Consider the following 25,487-nt stretch of genomic DNA (forward strand, 5'->3'; position numbering starts at 1 on the left):
GAAGAAAAGGCGGGGACGAATGAGAAGCGAGATTGAGAGAGAGAGCGCGCGAGGGAAGGAGGGGGGAGCGAAGGGGGAGGGGCTTGCGCGTGCATGCGCAAAAGGGTGGAGTTTCCTCACACACACACACAGACAGAGCGAAGAAGGCGGAGACTGCGGCGCCGTGTTGGCCCTCCTCGTCGTCGGTGTGTCTTATCTCTCTCTCCCTCTCTCCGTCGGTCCTTCAGCCTGAGAGGGAGAGGCAGAGAAGCGGAGGGAGGATGCGACGACGGCCTCGCCCGGCTGGCAGGTGAGAGGCCTTTTCCCTCAGTCAGTCAGTCAGTCTGTCTTTTCGCATCCCCTCAGGAGGCCTTTCGACGCCTTCCCTCATAGGCAGCCTCTCCTGTTTCCCTCCCTCCCTTTTGGGCCCCTCAAACCCTCCCTACTTTCGGCTTCTTTTCCCCCCTCAGGCGTTCCCTCGACGTGCCTTTCGATATCCCCTCAGCCTGTCTTGTGACTTGTGTGGAGATGTGTGAGTGTGTTTTTTTTCTCGTATGGATGCTCGCGCCCTGGGCTGCTGCTTCCCCAAATCTTCATAAGTGGAACAGCCACCTCCCCCCCCACCACCACACACACACACACACTTCTCATCTCTTCCACAATCGTGCCAGGTGTATGTCAGTAATTTGCAAGATGTCCCAAAGCTCACAACCTCTGAGGATGCCTGCCATAGATGTGGGCGAAACGTCAGGAGAGAATAATAATAATAATAATAATAATAATACAGTAGAGTCTCACTTATCCAACACTCGCTTATCCAATGTTCTGGATTATCCAATGCATTTTTGTAGTCAATGTTTTCAATATATCATGATATTTTGGTGCGAAATTCGTAAATACAGTAATTACTATGTAGCATTACTGCGTATTGAACTACTTTTTCTGCCAGATTTGTTGTAAAACATGTTTTGGTCCTTAATTTGTAAAATCATAACCTAATTTGATGTTTAATAGGCTTCTCCTTAATCTCTCCTTATTATCCAACATATTCGCTTATCCAACGTTCTGCCGGCCCGTTTATGTTGGATAAGTGAGACTCTACTGTAATGATAACTTTATTTTTATACCCCGCCCCATCTCCCCGAAGGGACTCGGCGCAGCTTACATGGGGCCTTGCCCGATACAACAATCAAATAACAATAACACAATTATCCCAATAAAAACATCAGCATCAGTAAAAACAATCATTAAAATCAACATGCAGCATACAATGTTAAAAACAGAAGACTAATTCCAGAATACTTCTGGAACATGGCCACACAGCCCGAAAGACATACAACAACCCTGTCCCAAAAGAAACTGGATCTAAATGGACCTTTGTTTTCAAAATACATATACAGTAGAGTCTCACTTATCCAACACTCGCTTATCCAACATTCTGGATCATCTAACGCATTTTTGTAGTCAATGTTTTCAATATATCATGATATTTTGGTGCTAAATTCGTAAATACAGTAATTACTACATAGCATTACTGCGTATTGAACTACAGTAGAGTCTCACTTATCCAACACTCGCTTATCCAACATTCTGGATCATCTAACACATTTTTGTAGTCAATGTTTTCAATATATCATGATATTTTGGTGCTAAATTCGTAAATACAGTAATTACTACATAGCATTACTGCATATTGAACTACAGTAGAGTCTCACTTATCCAAGCTAAACGGGCCGGCAGAACGTTGGATAAGCAAATATGTTGGATAATATAGAGAAATTAAGAAAAAGCCTATTAAACATCAAATTAGGTTATGATATTACAAATTAAGCACCAAAACATCATGTTATACAACAAATTTGACAGAAAAAGTAGTTGAATATGCAATAATTGCAATATGCAATATGCAATAATATGCAATATGCAATAAGTAGTTCAATATGCAAAAGGGTGGTTAGCACGCACCCTTTCCATCTTCCGTAAAGAACTAAAAACATGGATGTTCTGCTGTGCAATTGACTAGACAATCCCCTAAATAACCTGGCTCCAATCAAGACTTGAAATCTGGCCTAGCACTTTACTGTTGTCGTCTATCCAAAGATATTCCCCACCTTACATTGCCCACCCTTACTTATCGGACTTATGCACTTTATCCATAATTTATCCACTATTTTAAAAAGTGAGCTGCACCAGCCCACTCATCCATGCATAGAAATTGAATTTATTTATAGCCTTGTTGATGGTTGGTTTGATATTGCTTTTAATCTATCGCAACTGTTACATTCTTTTTTAAATTGTTGTTGATTTATTCTGTTTTATAATACTGTGTATGTATTTTAATGTGATTATATTCTATGGTGTAGACCGGGCTCATCCCCATGTAAGCTGCCTTTTTGTATCCCTTGGGTAGATGGAGGCGGGATACAAAAATAGTTATTATTATTATGTACGACATTTCTCAACCCTGAAGGAGACTCGAGGCAGCATACTATCATGGGATTCACATCAATTCATCACACACACACATCTGTATTAAAATATAACATAGCCTTGTTAATTTTATCTACCTATGGAGACCTTTAGGACACTATATTACTGTACACACACATATTTATTAACATATAACATAGTCTTGTTAATTTCACCTGTGTATGGAGACTTTTGGGACTGCAAATGTTCTCTTTTATACATACACATGTTCCCCCCACCTTCATGAGACTTCTCATCAGATACTCTTAAAAGAGAAGTTCTAAATATGACAGACATATGTCAATAATATATTATATGATATTGTATGATCTATGAGGTATTCTCCCAGGGTTTTTTTTGTGGTTTTTCCTTTTCACAGGGGTTCCCTAACTCCAGGAAAAATGGAGGGCTGACTGTATGGCCACCTGAGAGGGGAAAGCAGGGTATACCTTAATAATAATAGTAATAATACCTGGTTGATATGACTCCTTGCTGATCAGCCTCGCCTTCCTTGGTAAATCTTGACACAGAGGAAGAGGAGGAGTTAATGGCTGAAAGGAACTAGGATAGAGTAGGAACTAGGATAGAGGAGGAATGCCCAGATCCTGACAGTCGTGGGTTTTTATGTTTTGCTGTTTCTAGTCCCTTGAGTCCTAAAGGATTGGATGGGCCATGGGAAGCCTCTTTCATTCATTCATTCATTCTTCCTTTCATCCTCCTGGCTTGCTGGCTCTGCCGGATTCCTTTGCATCTTTCTTATAAAACCTCTTGGAAAGGTTATTCAGCTGCCCATCTCTTGTTTACTACATCCTCCCCTTCTATGCTCATGCATTGAGCCATCAATCATCAGGTTTTGTTTTTTTGTTTTTGTTTGAATATAACTTGCAAGCCCTTTTGCTTCTCTCTTAGTTTCCTTCCTTGCTGTGTGAACGTGGTATGAGATAATCCAGTTTTGGACCCCTGCTCCAGTGTCTTGTATTTCAGGCACTATGTTTTGTTTTTTAAGTGATGGTTACTGTTGTGTTGAACGTATCTGAGGTGGAAATCTGTGCTACATTGTGATTTTAGGATAGTCTGGCTGATGGAAACAACTTGGTAAACATTGTTTTTTTGGGGTTTTTTGCCTGTATTATGGTAGTTACATTTTAGAGTTCTTCATTTCCCTGAAACCTTCCTCAGTAAAAATGTTTATTTTATTGTTTTTTGTTTATCTTCGCAGCTGTGTGTCTTAGATAAGAACAAAGCAAGTTAATCTTTCCTTTTGGTAGAGTGAAAAGATTTGTGGCAATGACTGGTTTGGTCAAAGTGTCTCATCTTGAATGCTGCAGCATAAATAGATGGATAAATCCTCTCACATCACAACTAATGCAGTGTTGCACTAAGAAACTATATGGCTGCATGGGATCAAGAACGAAAATGCTGAATTTGTTTTGTCTATGTTCCTTTAGGGATTTTTCAACATGACACTGCAATTAGACACCATAGTGTATATAGAGTTTGTGTTCTTAAATTTTGAAAGCTTGAATGTGATGCTTTTGGAGTGAAAATAATCTCCTGTGTGACAAGAATACCTACTGTGTGACAAAATTATATACTGAGTTAGCCAGTGTTTGTTTTAGTGATGATAAGCAGTGCAGTCTCTCCATTTCCCTATATAAAAAAGCTTTAAAAAGACATGGGGATTGGATGCTTCCCTATTGTGGTACCTAATTATGCCAGCTCTTATCTATATCATTGACCACCAAAAATATTGATAGCAGTATCTCTCTTCTTCAGACCTCTGTATTTTGGAGATCTTCTATTCTTTCTTCTCTTTAAGTGTTTTTTTATATGCTCCACTTCTCTTACAGCCAATGAATTATCTCATGTTATTATGTTTTCTTTTTCTTTTAAAAGAATTTCGTCATAATGCATTAGACTTACCATAATGCAAATGAAATTGATGAAGTTTGCCTGCAGGGATGTACAGGGCAGTATAAACTGCATGATAGGGGATTTTTCCAGTTTTCTTTATCCAATGGGGAATGAAGACAAACTTAGAGGAATTTTCAGAAGGGTTCAGCAAGGTTGTGTAGGTCTGTATGAGAAGTGTCAATCTGTTTTTATTTCAAATATCTTTGTATTGTTGTGATTAGTAAGAAATTCACTGTGGCTAGCATATTCTCGTATATTTTAAAAAGCAGTACTGGTGGGCCTGATGTGGCTATAATATTAAATATTGTGTTTTCTTAAGCCAGTTATGATGATATATTTCAGATATTCAAAAAGCAATTTTTAGGATCAAGACTGTACAAAGTGAATTAAACAGTGGGATACTGCCAGATTTTACAATGGCAAGCCACCTCTAAGTAGTCCTTACCCAAAAAAAATCGTATAAAATTCAAGTGGGTTCCATTTCTTGACTTGGAGGTTCACAGAGTAGAAATAGCATATAGATATACGAAGCAACTACTTTAGGTCACACCACAATGAATTCTGTTAATCAAATAGGGAAGGAGAAAGCTTTACCTGTATTGAAAAAATAGATGCTAAGAAGAAGGAGGTTCCTTAATTGTATAACCAGCATTGCCACTAATTTTGTTCATGGTCCTAGTGGGTACATACAGATGGAATCTTATAGGTAAGGTAATCCTAAAAGTTTAGTGTATTAAAGATTAACACCCTGAGTTGTATGCAGAAGCTCACAGGTAACCGGTGCAACTGGCACAAAAGTGGCATTACAAGTTCATATTTTATGGGTTCTGTTATCAGCTAGGTTGGTAGCTGTGCTTTGCATTAGCTAAAGCTTCCAAACCATCTTCAGAGGCAGCACCACATATAGCATGTTGCGATAATCCAATTTAAGAATAGGTAGTGCATTCATTCTTGAAGCAAGTCCTGTCACTCCAGTTAGGACTGTAACTGGTATACAAGCTTGAACTGGTACAGGTTTCTCTTAGCTGAATATGACAGATGCTTTTTTCAGTTCATGCCAGTGTTAAAACTGGTCACATAAATCTTAAAATGTACTTCGTTAATTACGTGTAATATATAATTATACATATTTAATACTAAATGCAGCAACAGCGCTTGAGTATAAACCAGTTATGTAGGTATTGGACAATTTCTCTAACCCTAATCTCTTAAAGTCCAGGGTCCAAAGGAGGGTGTCAGTTTTTTCATGGACCTAGGATACTTTGTAGTTGGCTTTCAGCAGCTGTACCCCACCCACTTGTTTGTATGTTTGTACCACACTTTAAAACACAGTTGTAATTAAAGGGGCTGTCAGAATAATTTTTATTATGAATGGCGTCCATTTGTTTGAATAAATTAAAGTCGAAAGTTTCACTGGGCAGATCAATACATTCAACCAATAGTTTTTGGGGTCTGCGTCATGGTTGATTTTTAGCATCAGAGAACAAATATCTAAATATTTAAGTAATCCTTGTTGTCATCAAATATTCCAATCTTATGAATACTTTCCTGCATGCTTCACTGAAGCGCATGCTTAATAATGGGCATGATCTAGTTAAGAACTTTTATTTTCTATTGGCTTTTATGGTTAAAAAAAGTGTGATTAGTACTTCTATTGAATTCAAAAGGTCTCATGTGGGCTTACCTTCTTAAGGATTTTGGCCCTTTTTCTTTTCAAAGGTTAACTACATTTTTAAAAGGGTGCACAATTATTTATATGGCATGCATTTATTGTCATTTTATGTGTCATTATTTAAACCAAATTTGGATAACTTTGGCTAATGTTCTGAAAATTATATATAACCTTTATGGTACACATTTAACTGTTTTTAGAAATACTTAAAAGCAATGTTCCTTTGAAAGCAGTTGCATGAACACTCTCAGCAGTCCACTGGGCATTAATTGTGGGTGTGAGATTAAGCTGAGGTTTGAAATGCAGTTGAGGTTTGAAATGGCTCAATCCTGAAATACCATTGATTTGGGTTCTTTTTGAATGTGTTAGTAATATCCGTTCCTATAGTGTCATAGAATGGTGACAGAAGTTTTAGTGAAAGTTGTTGTAAACTTGGAAAATATGGTTGTGAAATGGTAAATATAGAAAATAAGTAAATTATGGTATTTGCTTTGAAATACTTGAGTACTTTTATTTCAGCTATGGTTTTGGCTAATGAAAGTTGCCCACCAGATGGTTAGCTTTGCTGACATAACTAGACCTGAAGTATCATTTTACTTTTTGTTCAGCTTTTCCAGTAACCTCCAGAAGAACGCAGGAATGGGGGTAACTTTTCTGCCTCTCTTACCAGATTTGATGTAATAGGATTTTAAGCATAGCTAACATTCACAAGTTGAGAATGTGAGTTGTAGTGATGTGCAAAATATGACATCATAGTTATATGATTATGGATTTACACATTCAGCATTGGAAACACTTTTTTAAAAACCTGATATGAGCAGGCCACACAGATAAATGTACAGTTTTATTATGCTCAGTTTACAGTGTATTGTAGAAATTTTAGACACAGATTTTTATCTGGTTTCTTTTACTAAAGCGCAGTTATTTAAATGCACCCTGTGATGTATTTGGGAAAAACATTTAGCTTCAATAATAAAACTAGCTTGGAAAGATACTGAATTCCTTTCTGTAGGGTTGCAATATCAAGTAGTCTTCAGAGGATGCCAGCAACAGATGCAGGCGATACATCAGGAGAAAATTCTGCTAGAGCACGGCCATACATCCCAGAAACCCCATAATATCCCAGTGATTCCAGCTTTCAACAATAAAATTGTTATCATTTTATGTGAACATTTATCTTAGGAATGATTTCCTATCTTGGGATGCACATAAATTCATCAATTAGATATGCAATGACCATAAAGAAACAGGACGTAAAGGTCAGCATCCTGCATTCTTTCCCTGTAAGCTGTCTTCCTCCATCACATGAAGCAAATATGAATCAGGACTTTCTGTGCTCTAGCTATGTGATCCTATTGTGTATATGATCCTAGTGCAGAGTGAAAAAACTGCCACACTCTTAATAAGCATGGAAAACAAGTTTTAAAAGTTGACAGCCAGAGCAGTCACTTCTAGTTCTAAGGCTTAAAAGCCATATGAATTATCATAGTCTTAGTTGCTCACTGGAAACTCAGTACAACTAGAATTTGCTTGACGTCCCTTAAGAAGTAATTTCTTACTTGGGGTGATGTTGCAGAGAAAACTTTGTCAACCGTGTCAAAACTAGCCATATGGGGTGATGGGATGTGGAACGTAGCTTCTGCTGATGATCTCACATTTTGTACAAGCTCACGAGAGAGGAAGTGATTTTTCAAATATCCTGGCCCCAACCTCAAACTTTGTAGGTCAAAACCAGCACTTTCTTCCTCTAATTAAGAATCGCTGAATGATCTTCCTGCAAATATGTTCTATTTCATCCAGTTCCCATGTCATCTACCTAATAAAAGAGGAAAAACACAAAAATAGCTAGGTACCGTGTGATTGTTTTTAAAGCTATCTGAATCTTTTGAACTTTGGTGCTGGCGGAAAATCCTGAGAGTGCCATGGACCGCAAGAAGATCCAACCAGTCCAACCACCAGGAAATAATGCCCAGCTGCTCACTGGAGGGAAGGATACTAGAGGCAAAGTTGAAGTATTTTGGCCACATCATGAGAAGACAGGAAAGCTTGGAAAAGATCATGATTCTGGGGAAAATGGAAGGAAAAAGGAAGAGAGGCCGACCAAGGGCGAGATCGATGGATGGTATCCTTGAAGTGACTGGCTTGACCTTGAAGGAGCTGGGGGCAGTGACGGCTGACAGGGAGCTCTGGTGTGGACTGGTCCATGAGGTCACGAAGAGTTGGAAACGACTGTGCGATTGAAGAAAGAATCTTTGATTTCAAGAAAAGATGGTTGAAAGAATTTCCACACATGACTCTCCCACTTCCCAGAAAAAAACTATCATAGTGTCATTTGAAGAAGACCGGGGGGGGGGGGGGGGGAGAGAGAAGAGAAAGTACTTATTTGATATCCCCTGCATTAACAGTCAGCTGATCTCTCAACTCCTGAATGTCTTAAATTCCAGGATGTTGACTTTTTATTTATTGGGGGGGGGGGGGATAATGCTCACCCCTCAAATTGTACTGTTGTGTTTGGCGACAACCTTCAGTATCCCCTTCATTTGTGACTTGCTATTCTGTTTTGCAGACACCGAGGTCAATATCTGCTGCACTTGCACCCATCAGCATATTTCCCTTTCTTTTTGCTTAGTGGGATCACGATGGCAGCAGGGTTTTCCTAAGCTAAATAAGAGAATATTCTTTGCATGACTTCCATGGAGGCTTATGTTGGATAAGATGGTTAAATTCATTAAATTTATTTATTTAACCAAAATCCAAAACCAGCTCTCTTTTGGGGAGAAATCTACTTGAATTATGAATTTGTACCAATATATTTGTATAATTCATTATAAAGTGAGGTTATTGAGTTGCTATTGCCGGATTCCTTAGTTCATTAATAGTTTCTAAGATAACTGTCAGTTTTTGTTTTAGTATAATGGTCTTGCAGACTTTAAAGGTACATCTCAATCCCAAACACCATGATTCAAAATGTGGCATGTTTTAGACTGTTCCTTTCAGTATCATAGTGGTTTGTATTTATTGGATGCATGCCATAGACCTCTGTGTGTGGAGTTGTGGATGACATAATCATGGAAGAATGCAGCCCCATTAGTACTGGAAAACTCCTACTAGAATATGCAGCATCATTTGAACTGTGGTATTCATTTTGTTTTTGACACCAGTCATTTGTATTTCAGGTATATTGCTTTTGCACATTTGCACAGCATTAGCTCCCTTCTTATGTAATCATGTGCTCTAGTATTAATTTTTTTTAAAGAAATAATTTTGCTAGGTCTTACCATAGTTCCATCATACATCATTGTTAAGTTAAATTGAACTATCACTATACAAAGCTCAACTTTAATATATTAATTCCCAAAGGCAGACCCTAGAAAGTTTCCTCGTATGTTTTTGTCATTTATTTCCTGCATTGTATTACTTCATTCCTTGCACAAATACTGTGTTAATTTGAATGCTAAGTGTAAGGGTTGTAGGGGATGTCTGATGGAATTGTTTGTATTTTAATGGCTTAGGATTCAGGCCAAAATATGTGTACTGGCAGTGGTCTAGAAGCTGATTTTTCTGTTTAAAATATATCTAGGTTCTAAACTGTTCAGCGTGCATTAGTTAGAAACTGGGTAAAGATTAGACTTTCTTTTGGATGCTTGACCTTATTGCAGTGTAGCAAATGCCTGGCCTTCAAGGAGCTCTAGAATTGGTGTGCAGATACAGATAATGAGATTGGAAATTAATCTGAAGGATACTGAGGCTTGGCATGTTAGTGCCTGGGAGGAAAGGGCTCATCAGACATTTTATGGATTTTACCATTCTCTTGGGCTCCAACTTAGAGCTTGAAGCTGTTACTAGATATGGCACTCCCAATGATCTCTTATATTATCATGCTATTCTCTTTCAACACCTATTTTGTCTTTAGATTACCAGTGTCGGTAAGGCAATATTCCTTCTGGTCACAACGTCTTGCTTGTGGAGAGGTGAGAGATTGCTGAGGGCTAGATTAAATTGGGGATAGCCAAATTGACATCCACTCACTAGTTTGAGTCACTAGATAGACTCATGGACACAATATTTCATTGCATGTACAAAAAGCTTCATATGTTACCGAACACTTGAATTGTGATAGCATAAATAATCTCCCTGGAAATAATTCTCATCATATCAGTGATCTTTGGGAAGATTAGAGTACAGATGGGACACCAAAGTTGGGGTGGGATGTTGTACATTTTCTAGTCCAACGTTTTTATTGATGGAGAAATCAGATCTTGGGACAATCTCAACAAATGCCAAATTCCACTCGAAGCCTTCCAGTCTGGATGAGTCTACCACCTCTCCAAGTAGAAAGTTCTGTTGTTGAAGTACACTTCATATCAAGAGCCTGCTCCTAATGATCTTCCAACATTTGTCTTCTTGTAATGGAAGTTCATTGGTTCCAATTCTGCCATCTGTGGCTGCAGAGAACAAGTCTTTGCCTCTTTTGTGTAACAGTCTATGCCTGTTAAGAGTATTGTGTAGAAATGAATAGTGTTCTCCAGATGATATCAAACTCAGCACAAGATGAAATGGAATTATTATTGTCTGTAGCAGGAAAGTTGTATTCACATGTGTTACTGTCATTCCATCCTCCATTGCCCTTCTACACTAAAGCCTTATCTTTTGTCTACATACAAAGATATCCATTTGTCTTAGTTGAATTTTATTTTGGTAGTTTGAGCTTACATTTTATTAACTAATTAATTTTAATCGTGTACCATAGTGTTAGTTATCTCTTTCTGTTTGTGACTTTTACAAACTTGACAAGGATTCTCTCGTCTCGATAATCTAATTTCTGCTTTCCTTAAAAGTGACAGTAGTTTTTTGCATACCACCTTCTTAAAGTTAGTTGCTCTCAAAGTACAGATCAGACCACTTATGCAGTTGAACTAAATCCACAGACTGTCAGTAGACCACTTACTTTTTAAAAATAAATTTTGCACTTTTCTTTTTTTTCTCTAAGACCAAGGTTAAAAATTGTATCTTGTTTCCAGCAAACTTCAGTATAAAGTTTGCAACTTTTCAAAAAGATATTTTTATTCTGGCACAAGCATGTTGTCATTTTGCATATTAAGTTTTTAACAAGTATTATAATACAAAAGTGTAGGTTCAGATGCAAATAAAATCTTAAATACATTTTAAATTACATTTTATTTCCGTTATTAATTCTTTGGTTCTGACAATATATATATATTTAAAATGGATAAATGGAATTTTCCACATTTCCTTTCCTGAAGCAATGGAATCTAAAGTGTATTGAGATGTAGCTGAATTCTGAAGCTGGCTGTAGTGATTTGGGTGTGGCTCTGAAAAGGCCTGTTTCTGGTGCTGTGTGTTTGGCGGAGTTAGGTCTAATTATAGGCACAAACAGAGAAAGAAGAGGACAGAGTCAATTAGACCATCCAGCAGTGTTTCCTTTAAATTGCTAGTTGGAATGACTAGAGAAACGTAGCATAGTACTGACAAAGCTTCCAACTTACTATCAGTATGGAAGTTTTAAATGAAATTTCACCTTTGCTGAAATTAAGAATTTTGAAATAAAACATTGTGCTAAACCTACAGTTTCATTTCCAGTGAGCTTCAGTTGTCATCATTTCTTCTTACCATAATGATTCCTGTGCCGGGATATCCTCACCATTTTCCCCTGTCACTGGTTTTCAAGGTACAGTAGAGTCTCACTTATCCAACATAAATGGGCCGGCAGAATGAATATGGATAAGTGAATATGTTGGATAATGAGAGATTAAGAAAAAGCCTATTAAACATCAAAATAGGTTATGATTTTACAAATTAAGCACCAAAACATCATGATATACAACAAATTTGACAGAAAAAGTAGTTCATTACACATTAATGCTAAGTAGTAATTACTGTATTTACAAAAATGCATTGGATAATCCAGAACGTTGGATAAGTGAGACTCTACTGTAGTTTTTTTTAAAAAAAAAATCTGTGTATGGGAGTGAGATATTGTAGCTCTGCATGTTCTTATTCGATATTTTTTCTTCTTGCTATGTTTTCTCTTTTCATCTTCATCAAGTTTGATGTGGATAGATTGTAGGCTGGTTCCCTAGGGACCATGTGATTTTTGGTCTATACAGCCTCTGGCATAAACTGATATTAAGGACTTATTCATGCAAAATAGACATAAATGTTTATTAGGGATAGACATTATAGTAAATAGAGATGTAATGAAGATAATTGCACATTAATGTGCTCACCCCAAGTTTGAATATCCCTGTACATTGCAACTATCCATAATGTTACTAAACTTTGCTTGGCTGATGCAAGCTTTGGATTAGTATCAAAGCAATTAATTTCAGATTTTTTTTCCAAATTTCCCAAACAGTTCTCAGCAACATAGGAAATACGAACTTTCTTTGCTGTTCTGCATTTGAAGAAGGAAGTAGCTTCCTTCTCATATGACTGATATTTTGGGCATTAGTCAAGAAGTGAACCCTGTAGCAGAGGTTTTTTTAACTAGTCTTTTTCCTGCAGCATATAAATCCTGTTCTTTTGCTCTTTTTCGTCTTCAAGTTTGCTTTTGTTAACATAGTTCTCCTGCTCTGTACTTTTTGTAGCTTAAAAGATTTGCATGATTCTCTTTACCCTTTTTTCATTGTTTAGTGAATTTGTCATAGAATCTTATGGTTACCTGCTATTCTGCTTCCTTCATCTGCTGTGTGAGTTTTTCCAGTGATTAGCATGAATAACTGTTTTGGGTAAATCTCTGCTTTCACACATCATCTCATGAGAGCCTTTTAAAACAAAGCATTCCCAGATAGCTGTTAACCATCCACCAATGCAGAATTATCAACAATCGTAATTATGGATGGCATCCCTTAAACTTAAGCTAGGAGACTGAACTTTGAAGTGTCAGTTACTGAATTGTAGAATGATCCTTTTGAAGGAAAGGGCTTTTTAAAGTCTTGTTTGTAATTTCAGAAAGTTGGATAAGAGGAAAGATGATTTAGAAGATTAGGCTTTTCATATTTAGAGCGAGAAAAGTTATGAGCACTAAATCATATTGGAAAGCTTGATGGCCGGAAGAGGAAAAAGAAGCCAGGATGATTGCTAAATTAATTAACTTTTTTAGTGGTTGTGTAAATTTAGTGTTTAATGCATCCAGCATTTCAGTAGGTTTCAACTTGTAGATAGTTTTTTTTTACAAATGTTAAGTTCAAGGAAGTGACTCCATTGTGCCTTCTCCACAGCTGAGCACAAGTGAGAGATAATATTTTCCTTCAGAGAGAGACATCGGACATTTTTGCATCAGCGTTATAGAAAGGAGACTACAGTATTTGTCTGATCTGCTCCTGCAGAATTCTGGGAAATGTAGTTTAGGGAAGCCAAGGGCCTCTCTATCTGAGAATTCCAAAGGCTCCACCCTGAACAACATTTCCAAGAATTCTCAGGAGCAACTTGGATGATTGACAGACAATAACCTCCATTCTATAAAGCTGGTGCGAAAACATGGGATTCTTCACATATTCAGATAAAGGCTTGGTTAAGATGCTAAGTTCATACTGTTTCTTCCCTTTATCTACGTAGTTGTAATTAAATGAACCTCTTGGAGCTAGAGGAGACCCTCAGTTTTCTGAACAAGCAAGTAGATTTGTAGTTTCTTGAAAGTAGAATAATAAAGTTTATCATAGAAGTCATGTTTGATGAAACTCAGATGTCATCAACACATTTCCACAGTGGATATCTGCTATATTCTCCATAACTTAAAGTTTGGGGATAGTACCACAATTTCATAGAGCCATTATTATAGTTTGGAAGATCTTGTGATGTTTAATGTAAACATAGTGGATTTCATTAGTCCAAACCCTTTGTTTCATGTCTCTGCTTTAGAGAACGGAAATGCCTGGGAACTATTAAGCAAAAAGGCATCAAAGAATTGCTGTCTTAATTACCTTTCCCTTTTTTTGTAAATGTAACCAGAATGAATTTGCATTATAATTGCTGACTTTTCAAAAATATTTGTACATAGTGTAATGCAGAGTTAGTATCATTTTAGTTTGTATTACATATTTTTATGATAATTGAATTAATAATTCTTTTCCGGAACAGTTTATAGCAATAAAATATAAATGCTATAAATCATAAAATACAACTCAAACATAAAAAAGTAAAGTGGCCTTCAAAGTAAAACAGGTTGAAAAGCCAATGTTTTTGCTTTTTGTTTTCCTGCTTGGTGCTGAATATTGTAGTTGCTATCATAAATGCCAGGCAAGCCTCCCTAGGGAAAGACTTCTGTAGGCAGAGTGATATAAGCAAGGGCATTTTTTTTTATTGTCCCATTTATCCTCCTACCGGGAAGTTTCAATAGATTATCTCAATACATGAGCAGGTTAGTGTGGCACAGGATACCTATACTCCAAACTCTGTTTTTCATAATGAAATGTGAATATGCTGTGGCTATTTATGGATATCCTGTAGCCAGTAATCTGATCAGCATGCACTGTTGCATTTTCACAGATTGGCTGACTGGGGGAAAAAAACCCTTGATATCTTGATTCACACTCTAGTTTTGAATGTCAGTCTCCTAGAAAACCCTCAGTCCTTTCTCATAGCACAGACAAATAATAAATAGTGATGCGTCTGATTGGGGCTGAAAGGTAACATCTGCCCTATGACTGACCCATTACTAGTGGACTGTGACAGAATAGGCTGCCCATTGAATGGATGGCTTGTTCTGTGCTTTCCCCTCCAGCAGTTGCCTGCTGTGACAAGTGCTGCTTGCCTAATGTTTCTAATTCTGCCAGTGAAATGGAGTGAAAATAATTTTAAAGACCATTGGGTTAAATTTCCCAGCATCTGATCCTCACCACTAACATATTTTCATAATGTTTGTTTTGTCTAAAAGAAATTTGTACTCACTTTGTTTTTAACTAAAAATAAAGGTTGAGCCACTAAATGTTCATGTCGTTTAGTCACTTTGTCACTGTTATCTTTTCATGTGTTCCAGAACTATAAATAGGCAGACTGTATGCTGTGTATAGTTAATATGTTCTCCTACTTTGTTGTGGGCTGCCATCAAGTCAACCTTGAGTTATGGCAACCAAATGAATCAGAGACCTCCAAGTCACCCTATTATCAACAGCCTTGCTAAGGTCTTGCAGATTCAGGCCTGTAGGTTCCTTGATTGAGTCTATCCATCTGGAATGCAAGCTTCTTTTCCTTCTGTCTTCTATTTGACAAAGCACTATTGTTCTTTCTAGTTACTCATGTCTTCTCATGATATGACCAAGCTATGAATGATAGGTGCAGCATAAACACAATGAGAAAATGTGGCCTTGTCTGTCTTCCTTGACAATTGGAAACAATTTAGCTTCTCTGTCGACTATTCTAACAGTCTCTTGCCCTGAGTACATTATATTCATCAGGGCAATAAAATATTGTGGCATACTCATTTTTTAAGAGCAATCCATACTTTTCGTGATCTATGCAATTAAATTATTTGCTATAATCTATAGAGCACAGAGCAATTTTCTGCATCCATTATAGCACTGTCCCATTCAAAGAATTCTGATTAATATGGCCCCACCTTGGGTAAATTTATTCAGACTCTTTGAACAACTGCAGTAGGGAGATCTCTCCTGATTTCACAAATAGATTATAGCTTCTTGTTGGATAAGTAGGAACAATATTGAACACTTTAAGAAGAGTTCTGCCTCATAAGATACAGAGAACGTGACTTCCTAAACTAATACGCATATAGCTTTAGGTAGTTTTGCTTACTTTTTGAAAACTATGCCACATTTACTCAAATTATTATTGATTAATTGTATTGCTATTCATAGTATATTTGGGCCTTAATAGATTACTTTCCCCCACTAAGTACCAGGATGTGCAAACCAATTTAGCCTCGCTCTTTTCTTTACAAAGCCACTTTTTTATTGATCAGTTCCTTAAGTAGAAGTTGGAAGCATTCCTTTTCTTGAATTTGGTCATAAATTCCACAGACTATAGTTGAGTAATATTTCAGCATGTACATAATATTTCTTGTACAGCATTATGAATCATAGATCACTGCCTTAGAAACCCAATTTTCTAGAAACTGAGTGCTGGTAAAATAAAAACATTAAGGCTAAGGACCAAATAAATGTTAGAATTGTAAATAATTTTCACCATATAATCCTAATACGTCATATTATCATGGTAGTTTAAAATAATGTGATGTTGAAATGCTTTTTGCCTGTTAAATGTTTTGAGGTTACAAGTCATTTGGAAATATGAGAGTTGGCACCACTGAAAATGAAACAGGTTACCACAATTGACTTTTGTACAGAGATGAAAAATCTTGAAACTTTAATGAGTTGTCTTCATAACCTTAGGAGTATCAATGCAAAGTCCTGGAATATATCCCCTGTGAATATGGGAATTGTACTGTATTTCCAGTTTTTATGTATGGATGTGAAACGAGAAGTGTGTCACTTCATTTGAAATATGAGACTGAAGGAGAATTCTGTAGACTGCCAAATTATAGACGAATTTGTCCAAGAGCAAATGAATTCACACCACAAGCCAGAATGACTCAACTGCGGCTATTGTGCTTTGGAGAAATGAAAGTGTTTCTGAATTAAGGAGGTGGCATGAAAAGAGGAAGACCACATTATATAGATGGATTCAGTAAATGAAGATACTACCCCAAATTGCAAGACCTGAGCACTACCCTGAATTGCAAGATATTTAATTCATAGGATTGCCATAAAATAAGTTGGAAGTTAGCACAAATAATGGCAACAGACAATGCAATTTGTCTCTGTAGCTTCATACACTAAAATGGGAATTTTACAAGCAATGCATGAGCACAATGGCATTCTCCTTTTTTTGTGGTCATCATTTGATACTGAAAACGTGGACAGAGCCATTCAGCTGTCTTGTAAATAATGTGCCTAAATGAACTTGAAATGTGTTTTGAAAACAAACTCATAGGGATTTATGGCCTAAAATTAACATCACACTAGTACCCAAAATATCAACATGGCAGAGAATCAGCTCTTGAAGACATCTAGCATTTTAATGAAGATCTTTTGGGCATATAGGACTTTGGGGGGGGGGGGGGAGGGATACGTTGGTTCTTTCAGGGCACCCATTGGTTAAAATTAAATGCTTTTGTCAGTTACTTTGCTCAACTGTTAAGCAATTGTACTGTTACTCCTATCACACTGTGTGTAACTACATGCAAGCCACATGGATTTGCTTCAAGGGCTCATCTCAATTGTCTTTGACAGTTGTACTGATTGTTTTAAGATTTATTGAGTATATATGTTCTTTTAAACAACTGTTTTTTAACTTGTTATATGTAACGGCGCTCCATGCAGTCATGCCAGCCACATGACCTTGGAGGTGTCTACGGACAACGCCGGCTCTTTGGCTTAGAAATGAAGATGAGCACCAACCCCCAGAGTCAGACATGACTGGACTTAACGTCAGGGGAAACCTTTACCTTTACCTATATATGTTGTATCTTAATATGTTGTTCCCCATCTCAATCCATAGGAGGAGGTGTAAGAAATAAATTTTTATCATGTTCTTTTTGGGATGCCTAGTTTGGTAATGTTTTGAATGATTTACAACATTATTAAATATCTTACAATGGTTTACAATTTTTTATGGAGTTGAGAATTTGAAAACTTTAACCCAGGCGTATTGCTAGAATGTAGCTTTCAAGTCTTCCACTATCATTTTAAGCTTTCTAAAAGAAGGGAAGCATCTGTGTGTGCATAATGACAGTTCTTTCTTGAGCCTTGAATCTGATTTTAAACCTGATTTTCTTGAATATTAATCAGGGGGTTGAAAAGTACTTTGGATTGCTAATAGCCTTGTGCCCTTATAGTAAACAAATAAATGCCATTCTGCCAGTTTACATGTATAGTAATTAAGGAAGAACTTCATCTTGTTCTTTCTTATCAATTATCAATTACCAGAGGAAGTATAGTAGTGAATTAGTGACATATTGAAATCTCTTAAAGCATGAATGCGTATCTTGACCATAATTATAATCATGTGATACACCATTACTTACTCACATTACTCACAATGTTCCCTAAAATAAGTGTGGTCTCTTCATAAGTTCCTGAAATGGAAAGAACTGAATTATAATTTGCTGAATCTCAATTATTTAAAAGCATGTTTTTAACCTTTGTTTTAAGTTGTACAATTGGAGAATAACACAAGTAACAAAGTTTTTTTATAATGAAGGTAATTTCAGTAAGCAACAGAGGGTTTTACTTGTACTCGTTTGTATCTTCCTCTTAAGTAGAGCAGAGCTTGCCACATACTTGTCAGAGAATAGACTAAACTTGATACACAGTGGCTCATGTCTTGGTGCATTTGCTTTCCTTAACCCACAAAATGTACTTACTCTACAAATGTTATATGGTCTCAACAATAAAGGGGATAAAATATAATTTTCCTATTTTAATTAGGAACATGATAGACACACTTACTTTTTTTGACTTCTAGCAAAATCTTTTTCTGTGACTTTTTCCTAGCTGTTTTTGATTGGTGTCTTTGCAAATAATAGTCTGAGATCAGTGCTGAGGAAGGATGCAATAGTAGCTTCTTTATAATTGAGCACTGTGAAATTAATCTTTGTGTGACCTGTTAAGCAAAATAGATTTATTCTTACTGTTATATTGAATGTACAGTATAGAAAAATCTTTGGGAAGAAAAAAAATACTTGAGAGGTGGTCTTAGAATTCGTGGTTCTGCGTACATCCAATCAACAAGTGGCTATTAAGAGTATATGTGCATTGAACATTGATCCTGCCATTTATAGTATACTTTGTCTTGTATGCCTCCCTTAAATATGTGTCTGAAATATTTTTGTATGTATTTATTGTAGTGACAACATCATGATCACTTATTTTACCATTCTAAAGATGGGTTGCTGTTACTGATGGAAAGAAGTCCAATATGAGTGGAAATGATGTTGGGGGAAGAAGACGCTTTGAAGATAGTGAACATACACTACACATATACCCTGGGAGTATTGCTGAAGGGACCATCTATTGCCCTGCTATTGCACGAAAAACGTCCACTGCTGCTGAGGTGATAGACTCTCTGATTAACAAACTCCAGCTTGACAAAACAAAATGCTACGTCTTGGCAGAGGTGAAAGAGTTTGGTGGGGAGGAATGGATCCTCAACCCCACAGACTCTCCTGTCCAGCGCATGATGTTGTGGCCTCGTATGGCACTAGAGAATCGTTTGAGTGGAGAGGACTACCGCTTCCTTCTGAGGGAAAAGAATCTCGATGGGTCAATACATTATGCCAGCCTTCAATCCTGGTTGCGAGTGACAGAAGAGCGACGCAGGATGATGGAACGTGGCTTCCTTCCTCAGCCACAGTACAAAGACTATGATGACCTGTGTGCTTTGCCTGATCTGAATGAAAGGACACTTTTGGAAAACCTTAGAAACCGCTTTAAGCAGGAAAAAATTTATACATATGTTGGGAGCATACTAATAGTCATTAATCCATTTAAATTTCTTCCCATTTACAACCCGAAATATGTCAAAATGTATGATAATCATCAACTAGGGAAGTTGGAGCCTCACATTTATGCAGTGGCTGATGTAGCATACCATGCTATGCTTCTGCGTCGGAAGAACCAATGCATTGTCATTTCTGGAGAAAGTGGGTCTGGGAAAACGCAGAGCACAAACTTCTTGATTCATCACCTCACTGCTCTTAGCCAAAAAGGATTTGCCAGTGGAGTTGAACAAATCATTCTTGGAGCTGGACCAGTGCTTGAGGTAAGGCAAAAGTCATGCTGTAGTTTATGATGCAGGTTTAAAAATGAATGATAAAGTAGTTGTTTTGTGATTATCCTTCTGACCATCTGCCAATGGCTCATAATGCTACACAAGCAAATTTCTTCATTTTTTTTGTAAAACATATGGAAAACATTACTGTCAAATATTAAATCCATATGGATGTTTTTTTACACCAAAGAACTATGAGCAGGAGCTGGCTTTCCTACATCATCTTGCCTGCAGATGATCTTTGAAATCTCATACATACAATGTTATGATATCATAATATGTTATATCTCTGTTTGTCACTGAGAATCATGACATTCCACCTGAACCAGGATAGACAATGTGTGATCTTCTAGAAGTGGCTCCAATTCTGCACTCCACACTACTGGACTGTGTTGATGGGAGATGCAGTCTAGTAACATCAGGAGGTCCACGAGTTGTCACTTCCTGCCTTAAAATAGACCTAAATAGTTGTGAATGTTCTCAGCTTTGATCTTCCTCAGTGATTCCCCTTTGGCTACCATCTAATCTACTGGAAGGATGTAGTAGCTGAACTTGCTTAGCCCTTGATAAAGGCATGATGGAGTAGAAGAGGTCTTATGCAGACAAAATTAGGTAACATCACAATGTACCAATTGTAACAGTAGCTTTTGGTGTTACCTTTGATTGTTGTAAACACTTTGAACTGTATGTAGCTTCTTGTCCAGTCAGTTTGCGAAGAGCAGATTGGGACTGTTTCATCATTTCCAGGAGATATGACTTACTCGCTACTGGGTTATATGTTCTTTTTCCTCTCATGTAAATCCTCCTTTGTAGTCTACATTAACCATGGCTATGGCTAGTCTTGAGTAACCTTGAAAATGCAAATCAGACTTTAATGCAAACCAGGGAGGGTTTGATTTCAGAACCCTTCTTAGTGATAATCTCTTAGCATTAATCTCTAAGGGTTAGCTGTGGTTAAGTTGAGAAGTAGAGATGTGTTTCAGTGAAGGCCTACTGAGAGCATGGTAAAGTCAACTATTTTTTATTTAGTGATCAAGCATGATCACTAGTGATCAAGGCTGTATTTGTGGGAGAAATGATAGTGACAGGTGATTCTAGTAAAATCATATTGGTTGAAGAACATTCTGCTTCTCTTGTTCTATTGCCTATTGTCCTGATGCTCACTATATCCAAGTAGCAATGAATGTCCTGAGGCATAGTATACTCAAGGAAGTATTGTAAAATTACAGAAGTTGTGCAATGTTGACATGTGGATTATTGCGCAGTATCTCTGTGGATGGTGTATATAGTCAATTGTAAATCTTAACTTTGTTGTCAAGTGGAAAGCCTCACTTAACTTGATAGGGATAAAGATTTCATCATACGCTGTTTCCTTGTGTCTTAGTTTGAATTCAGCCAAGCTTGCTTGTTCTACCTGTTTTGCCAGCCAAGACTGAAGATTATGCACTTGAACCTGAATGATTCCCAAATATTAATGTGGAATACTTTCTAACGTTTTTCCACAACTTTCCATCACTACATTTAAAAAAATGCTACATCTTTTAGATTTACCCACACCTTTATACAATATTTGTCCCTGAGGCTCACATCCCATCCGTCCCCCCCTTTTTCGTGTCAGGAATTATTTGAGAAACTGCAAGTCGCTTCTGGTATAAGAGAATTGGCCATCTGCAAGGACGTTGCCCAGGGGATGCCCAGATGTTTGATGTTTTACCATCCTGTGGGAGGCTTCTCTCATGTCCCCACAGGAAAGCTGGAGCTGACAGACGGGAGCTCACCCTGCTTCCTGGATTTGAACTGCCGACCTTTCGGTCAGCAGTTCTGCCGGCACAAGAGTTTAAACAATTGTGCCACTGGGGGTTCCATCCTGGCCCCTGATCAGTCATATGCATTTGTTCTATCTCTTGAGAATACACTTTGGATTTCAAAGTAATTTCAGGATTCTCTTGTGCCAAATTATAGTAGTATAGCACAAAAATACAATCCTGGTGTTGTTCTTCATGTATATTTTATACCCAGCCAAATATAAAGTTCTTGATTTCCAAAGCCAGTTTCTAATATATTTTAAACAGACAGGTGCTCTTCAGCTCTTCCCCTCAGGGAATATATGATTGTTTATAGCTGCTTGAAGCCTGTTCAGTTGCATTACATCACACAGCAACATTTGGCACATTAGATTACAGTGAGATGTTACAAACGGCTGATTTGTATCTTGGAAATGTTTTGGTGGTAAGATGGTGCAAAAGCTCTTCCCTCCCAGATTTTGATGCAGAATTCCTCAGACATCTGCATCTAGTTATTTCCTTCCGCATATGCCCAGTCAGTCATAACTGACAGTAAACTTCCTCTTTCTCCATTTCCATTGTCACCCTCCCCTTCCTTCATTAGGTTCCTGCTCATATCATCTCTTTTTCTCTTTAGCTCATTGTAGCATCATCTTTAATTTGCCAGTCATGTTGCACCCATTACCCATACTGTTTTCCCCATTCAAATACATTTGTTGTTTTCTCCTTTAGCCTAAGTCCCAAAAGCCCAGCCAGCTGCCAGCTTTCTTCATGTATGCCTGTTTCACAGCCCTCGTTCTCTCTCTCATTTAAAATGAAATTATTTTGGTGAAACTTCCCCTTTCCATCACCCAGGCTCCAGTTGTTGTTCTTCTGGACAAGATTTCTTGTCAGTGTTCAAGCTTTTTCCATTTGTCTAGGGATTTGGGGAATCCTTTTGGGCCATCAAAATAAAGACTAAAATGTAATGTCTGGTAAGCAGCATCTGTTTCAATCACTTCCAGCTATTTATGGAGAAGCAATGGACTTTCTCCAACCCTCTTTTATATTTAGATTGATTAAACCAAATGTCTAAAGAAGAAGAAAACACTCATTCATTCTTCGGTAAAACATTGTGCATTCAATAAGCAGTCATTGTGACAACCGCCATTTGTGATCTACCAAAGACAATAAACCCATTTTGAGGAGACTCACTCTGTCTTTGTATGAATCATTGGAATTAACATAAGGAATTCTCTGGGCTGCACACATTTAGTGACAGTGCAAAATATCCATCCCACCAATTAAAGATTTTCAGAATTTCACAGAAGACTCTATTCATCAAGCGCCAGCAGCAGTATTTAGTTCCTAATGGTGATACTTCAATGATTGTTTCATATGCTGCTCCTTATATACAAGAAATGTGCTTTATACAGTAGACTATCAGTTAACCGGAACTCTCAAACAACTGGCACTATTTACTGTTTTCAGAGTTCATTTTGGCAAGGGAAATCACAAGCAGTGTCTTAATGTATTTGTTTTCTTTGTATCTTTTCTAAATTATCATTAGAAACTCTGATTAATTTAGGCCATTTGAGCATAAAGGTGTTCAAATTTGTGTTCTAGATAACCTTTTCACTCATAAGTCCTGGGATTCACTTAATATTCATCCCCTCTCAATACAGCTCTGATTAACAACCAATAATAATGCTTTATAATGACCAGGCAGATGTAGGGAGTAATAATTCTTGGTGTTGAGAGAAATTATTATTGAGAAATTAAAGGTAATGTAGCATAACTCGTCTTGTGTACATATTCCTGAATTTTGAAGTTATCAAGTTTGAATGTTTTTGTTAAATATTTGGAACATTATCTGCCCTAAATATTCCATTTAAACATCTGTCTTTTAAGCTGATATTATGCTATTTAATTTAGATATAGCAAGTCTTTAAATGGGTTAACATTAGGAATGTTAACCACAGCTGTGTTTGTGTTCTGGAGTCTCTTTTATGTTATCATTCCAAGCCTTTCATAGTTGTCACAGAGAAAATATTCTTGAAGTCAAGCATGTTGTCACTTGTCATTTTTCTCTAGTAGGAGTGCGTTTTAAATAACTTATATATAGATTGTTTGTGGGCTGAAGGGAGAGGTCAGAAAATTATCTCCAGTTACTGATTTATTGTAGCCAAATGAAATGCATCTTGGTATTTTGGTCATGGATTTTGTGGTTTGCATTGTGTAGCTTCTCAGTCAACACACTACTCAAATACAAGGTTTAATATTTATTGAAGCGATTTTCTATTTTTCTTAAATAAAGTTTTACTACCTTAAATACACAAACATATTTATCCTTTCACTATGGTTGTAATGCACAGCTCAGCTTATAGATATTCAAATTGTAAAAGGGAGCGTCATGAATTAATACTATGTATGACAAGTGATATCAAAGTCAAATGTTCTTTAAAAATTATCCCAAATAGTTTTTAATTTATGTTTTAACAAGTATGCTTTTTAAATTGCCATTATGACCTTTTAACTGGTAATTTATTTTAAATTGGTGTTTGTGTTTCTGTAGTATAACTCATTCTAAAAGCATGCATGTTAAATCTGCAGATCTTGTTCAACACTCTGGTTTAGGACCTCACACTTCATAATATGATACCCATGTGCTGCCATCATCCTTTTTTAACCTCATAATTCCACTTTTATAGATTGGTTCTGTTAATTGGGAAGTCATTTAATTTTGTGATGATTCAGAAATTGTGCTTGGGGCTGCATTTTTCCTGAAGGTTCAGGTGTGAGGCTTGGTAGTAATTCTGGGCTTATTTTTATCACGAGAAGCTCAGGAGGCAGCATTAGCCAGGAGTGTTTTAGCTGTTTAGGCTATTACAGCCATTTCTAGTTTTAAAAAGATCTTGCTGTTCTTTTATTTCAGCTTTAGTGTAAAGCATTGCTTGACAGCAACCTACATTTCCCCTGTAGCATAATTATTCTTAGGCATGTCACCTTTCAGCTGCTGTCCTTGGTACCTCTCACTGAATTGCTGTCGTTGTTAGACATGGGCACTGAGGATGGAGCAAAGTAGAATAACTGAAATATTCAAGCAACATTAGATTAGTTTTCTAGAGTACTAGATCCTATTGGCTTTAACGACTTACCTTATTTATAGATTGTTGTATTTATAGGTACAATCATGGTTGTACTCCATGGTGTATGGCAGCTGGAGCAGCTTTTGATTTGGTATATAAATCCAATCATTTGCCAGGCATGGGTGTAACCTGTCTCGGGATCTTCAAATCACTCATTCATTGGGAAGACAGCTTGCTGTAAAATCCTCCTGATACAGTATTTCACCCTATCTTAACTAGATGGAGTATATGAGTAAAAATGTTAAGGAGACAAATCTCTAGTGTTTAAAAATGCTTAAGTTGAGATATTACTTTTTAAATAGGTGAAATAGTGAAGCTGTATGAGTACAGGAAACTTTATTTCTAAGCAGCCTTGAACAGAAGAGTATTTTATACAGAACTCTAGACTCAAGAGTGATTAATTCTACTCTAATCTGCAGTTTTATTCTGATTATGTTATGTAGGAGCTCAGATTGGTTTCCTAGAATAAAGTTGTATATGCTGTGTTTATACTTAGAAGCGCGAGTTTAAATACAATTATAGTCTTCTGTATCTTAACATTTTTCTTTTTAATGGTGAAAACTGTATGTGAAAGACCTATACGGCATTCATCTCTTGGAGCCTTTAAGACAAAAGTCTTTGCGGGGTCTCAAGAGTCATAGAATTTTTCAGATTCTTTTCTGAGGACAGTGGGAAATATGCAGTCTCAAAGAAGGAGACCTAGTTTGTTAATCCTCTGCAAGAAAATCTGTAATT

General features: G+C 37.0%; 1 protein-coding gene across 10 annotated transcripts in view; it reads left to right on the top strand.

Annotated features, from left to right (window-relative positions):
* The first annotated feature begins 101 nt into the window (after positions 1–101).
* myo9a (myosin IXA) overlaps positions 102–25,487 on the top strand; it is a 77,422-nt gene continuing 52,036 nt past the window's right edge. For 6 of the 10 annotated variants that reach the window (XM_008120549.3, XM_008120551.3, XM_008120550.3 and 3 more), the window contains exons 1-2: positions 103–289; positions 18,918–19,831. In XM_008120549.3, coding sequence (XP_008118756.2) covers positions 18,989–19,831 — 843 coding nt within the window. In that variant the 5' untranslated portion in view covers positions 103–289; positions 18,918–18,988. Of the gene's footprint in view, positions 290–18,917; positions 19,832–25,487 lie in introns of all 10 variants that reach the window. The other 4 variants (XM_016997381.2, XM_016997382.2, XM_062963450.1 and 1 more) reach the window with 1 other exon arrangement.

The sequence above is a fragment of the Anolis carolinensis genome, unplaced genomic scaffold (genome assembly GCF_035594765.1).
Source record: "Anolis carolinensis isolate JA03-04 unplaced genomic scaffold, rAnoCar3.1.pri scaffold_11, whole genome shotgun sequence".
NCBI classification, from domain to species: Eukaryota; Metazoa; Chordata; class Lepidosauria; order Squamata; family Dactyloidae; genus Anolis; species Anolis carolinensis.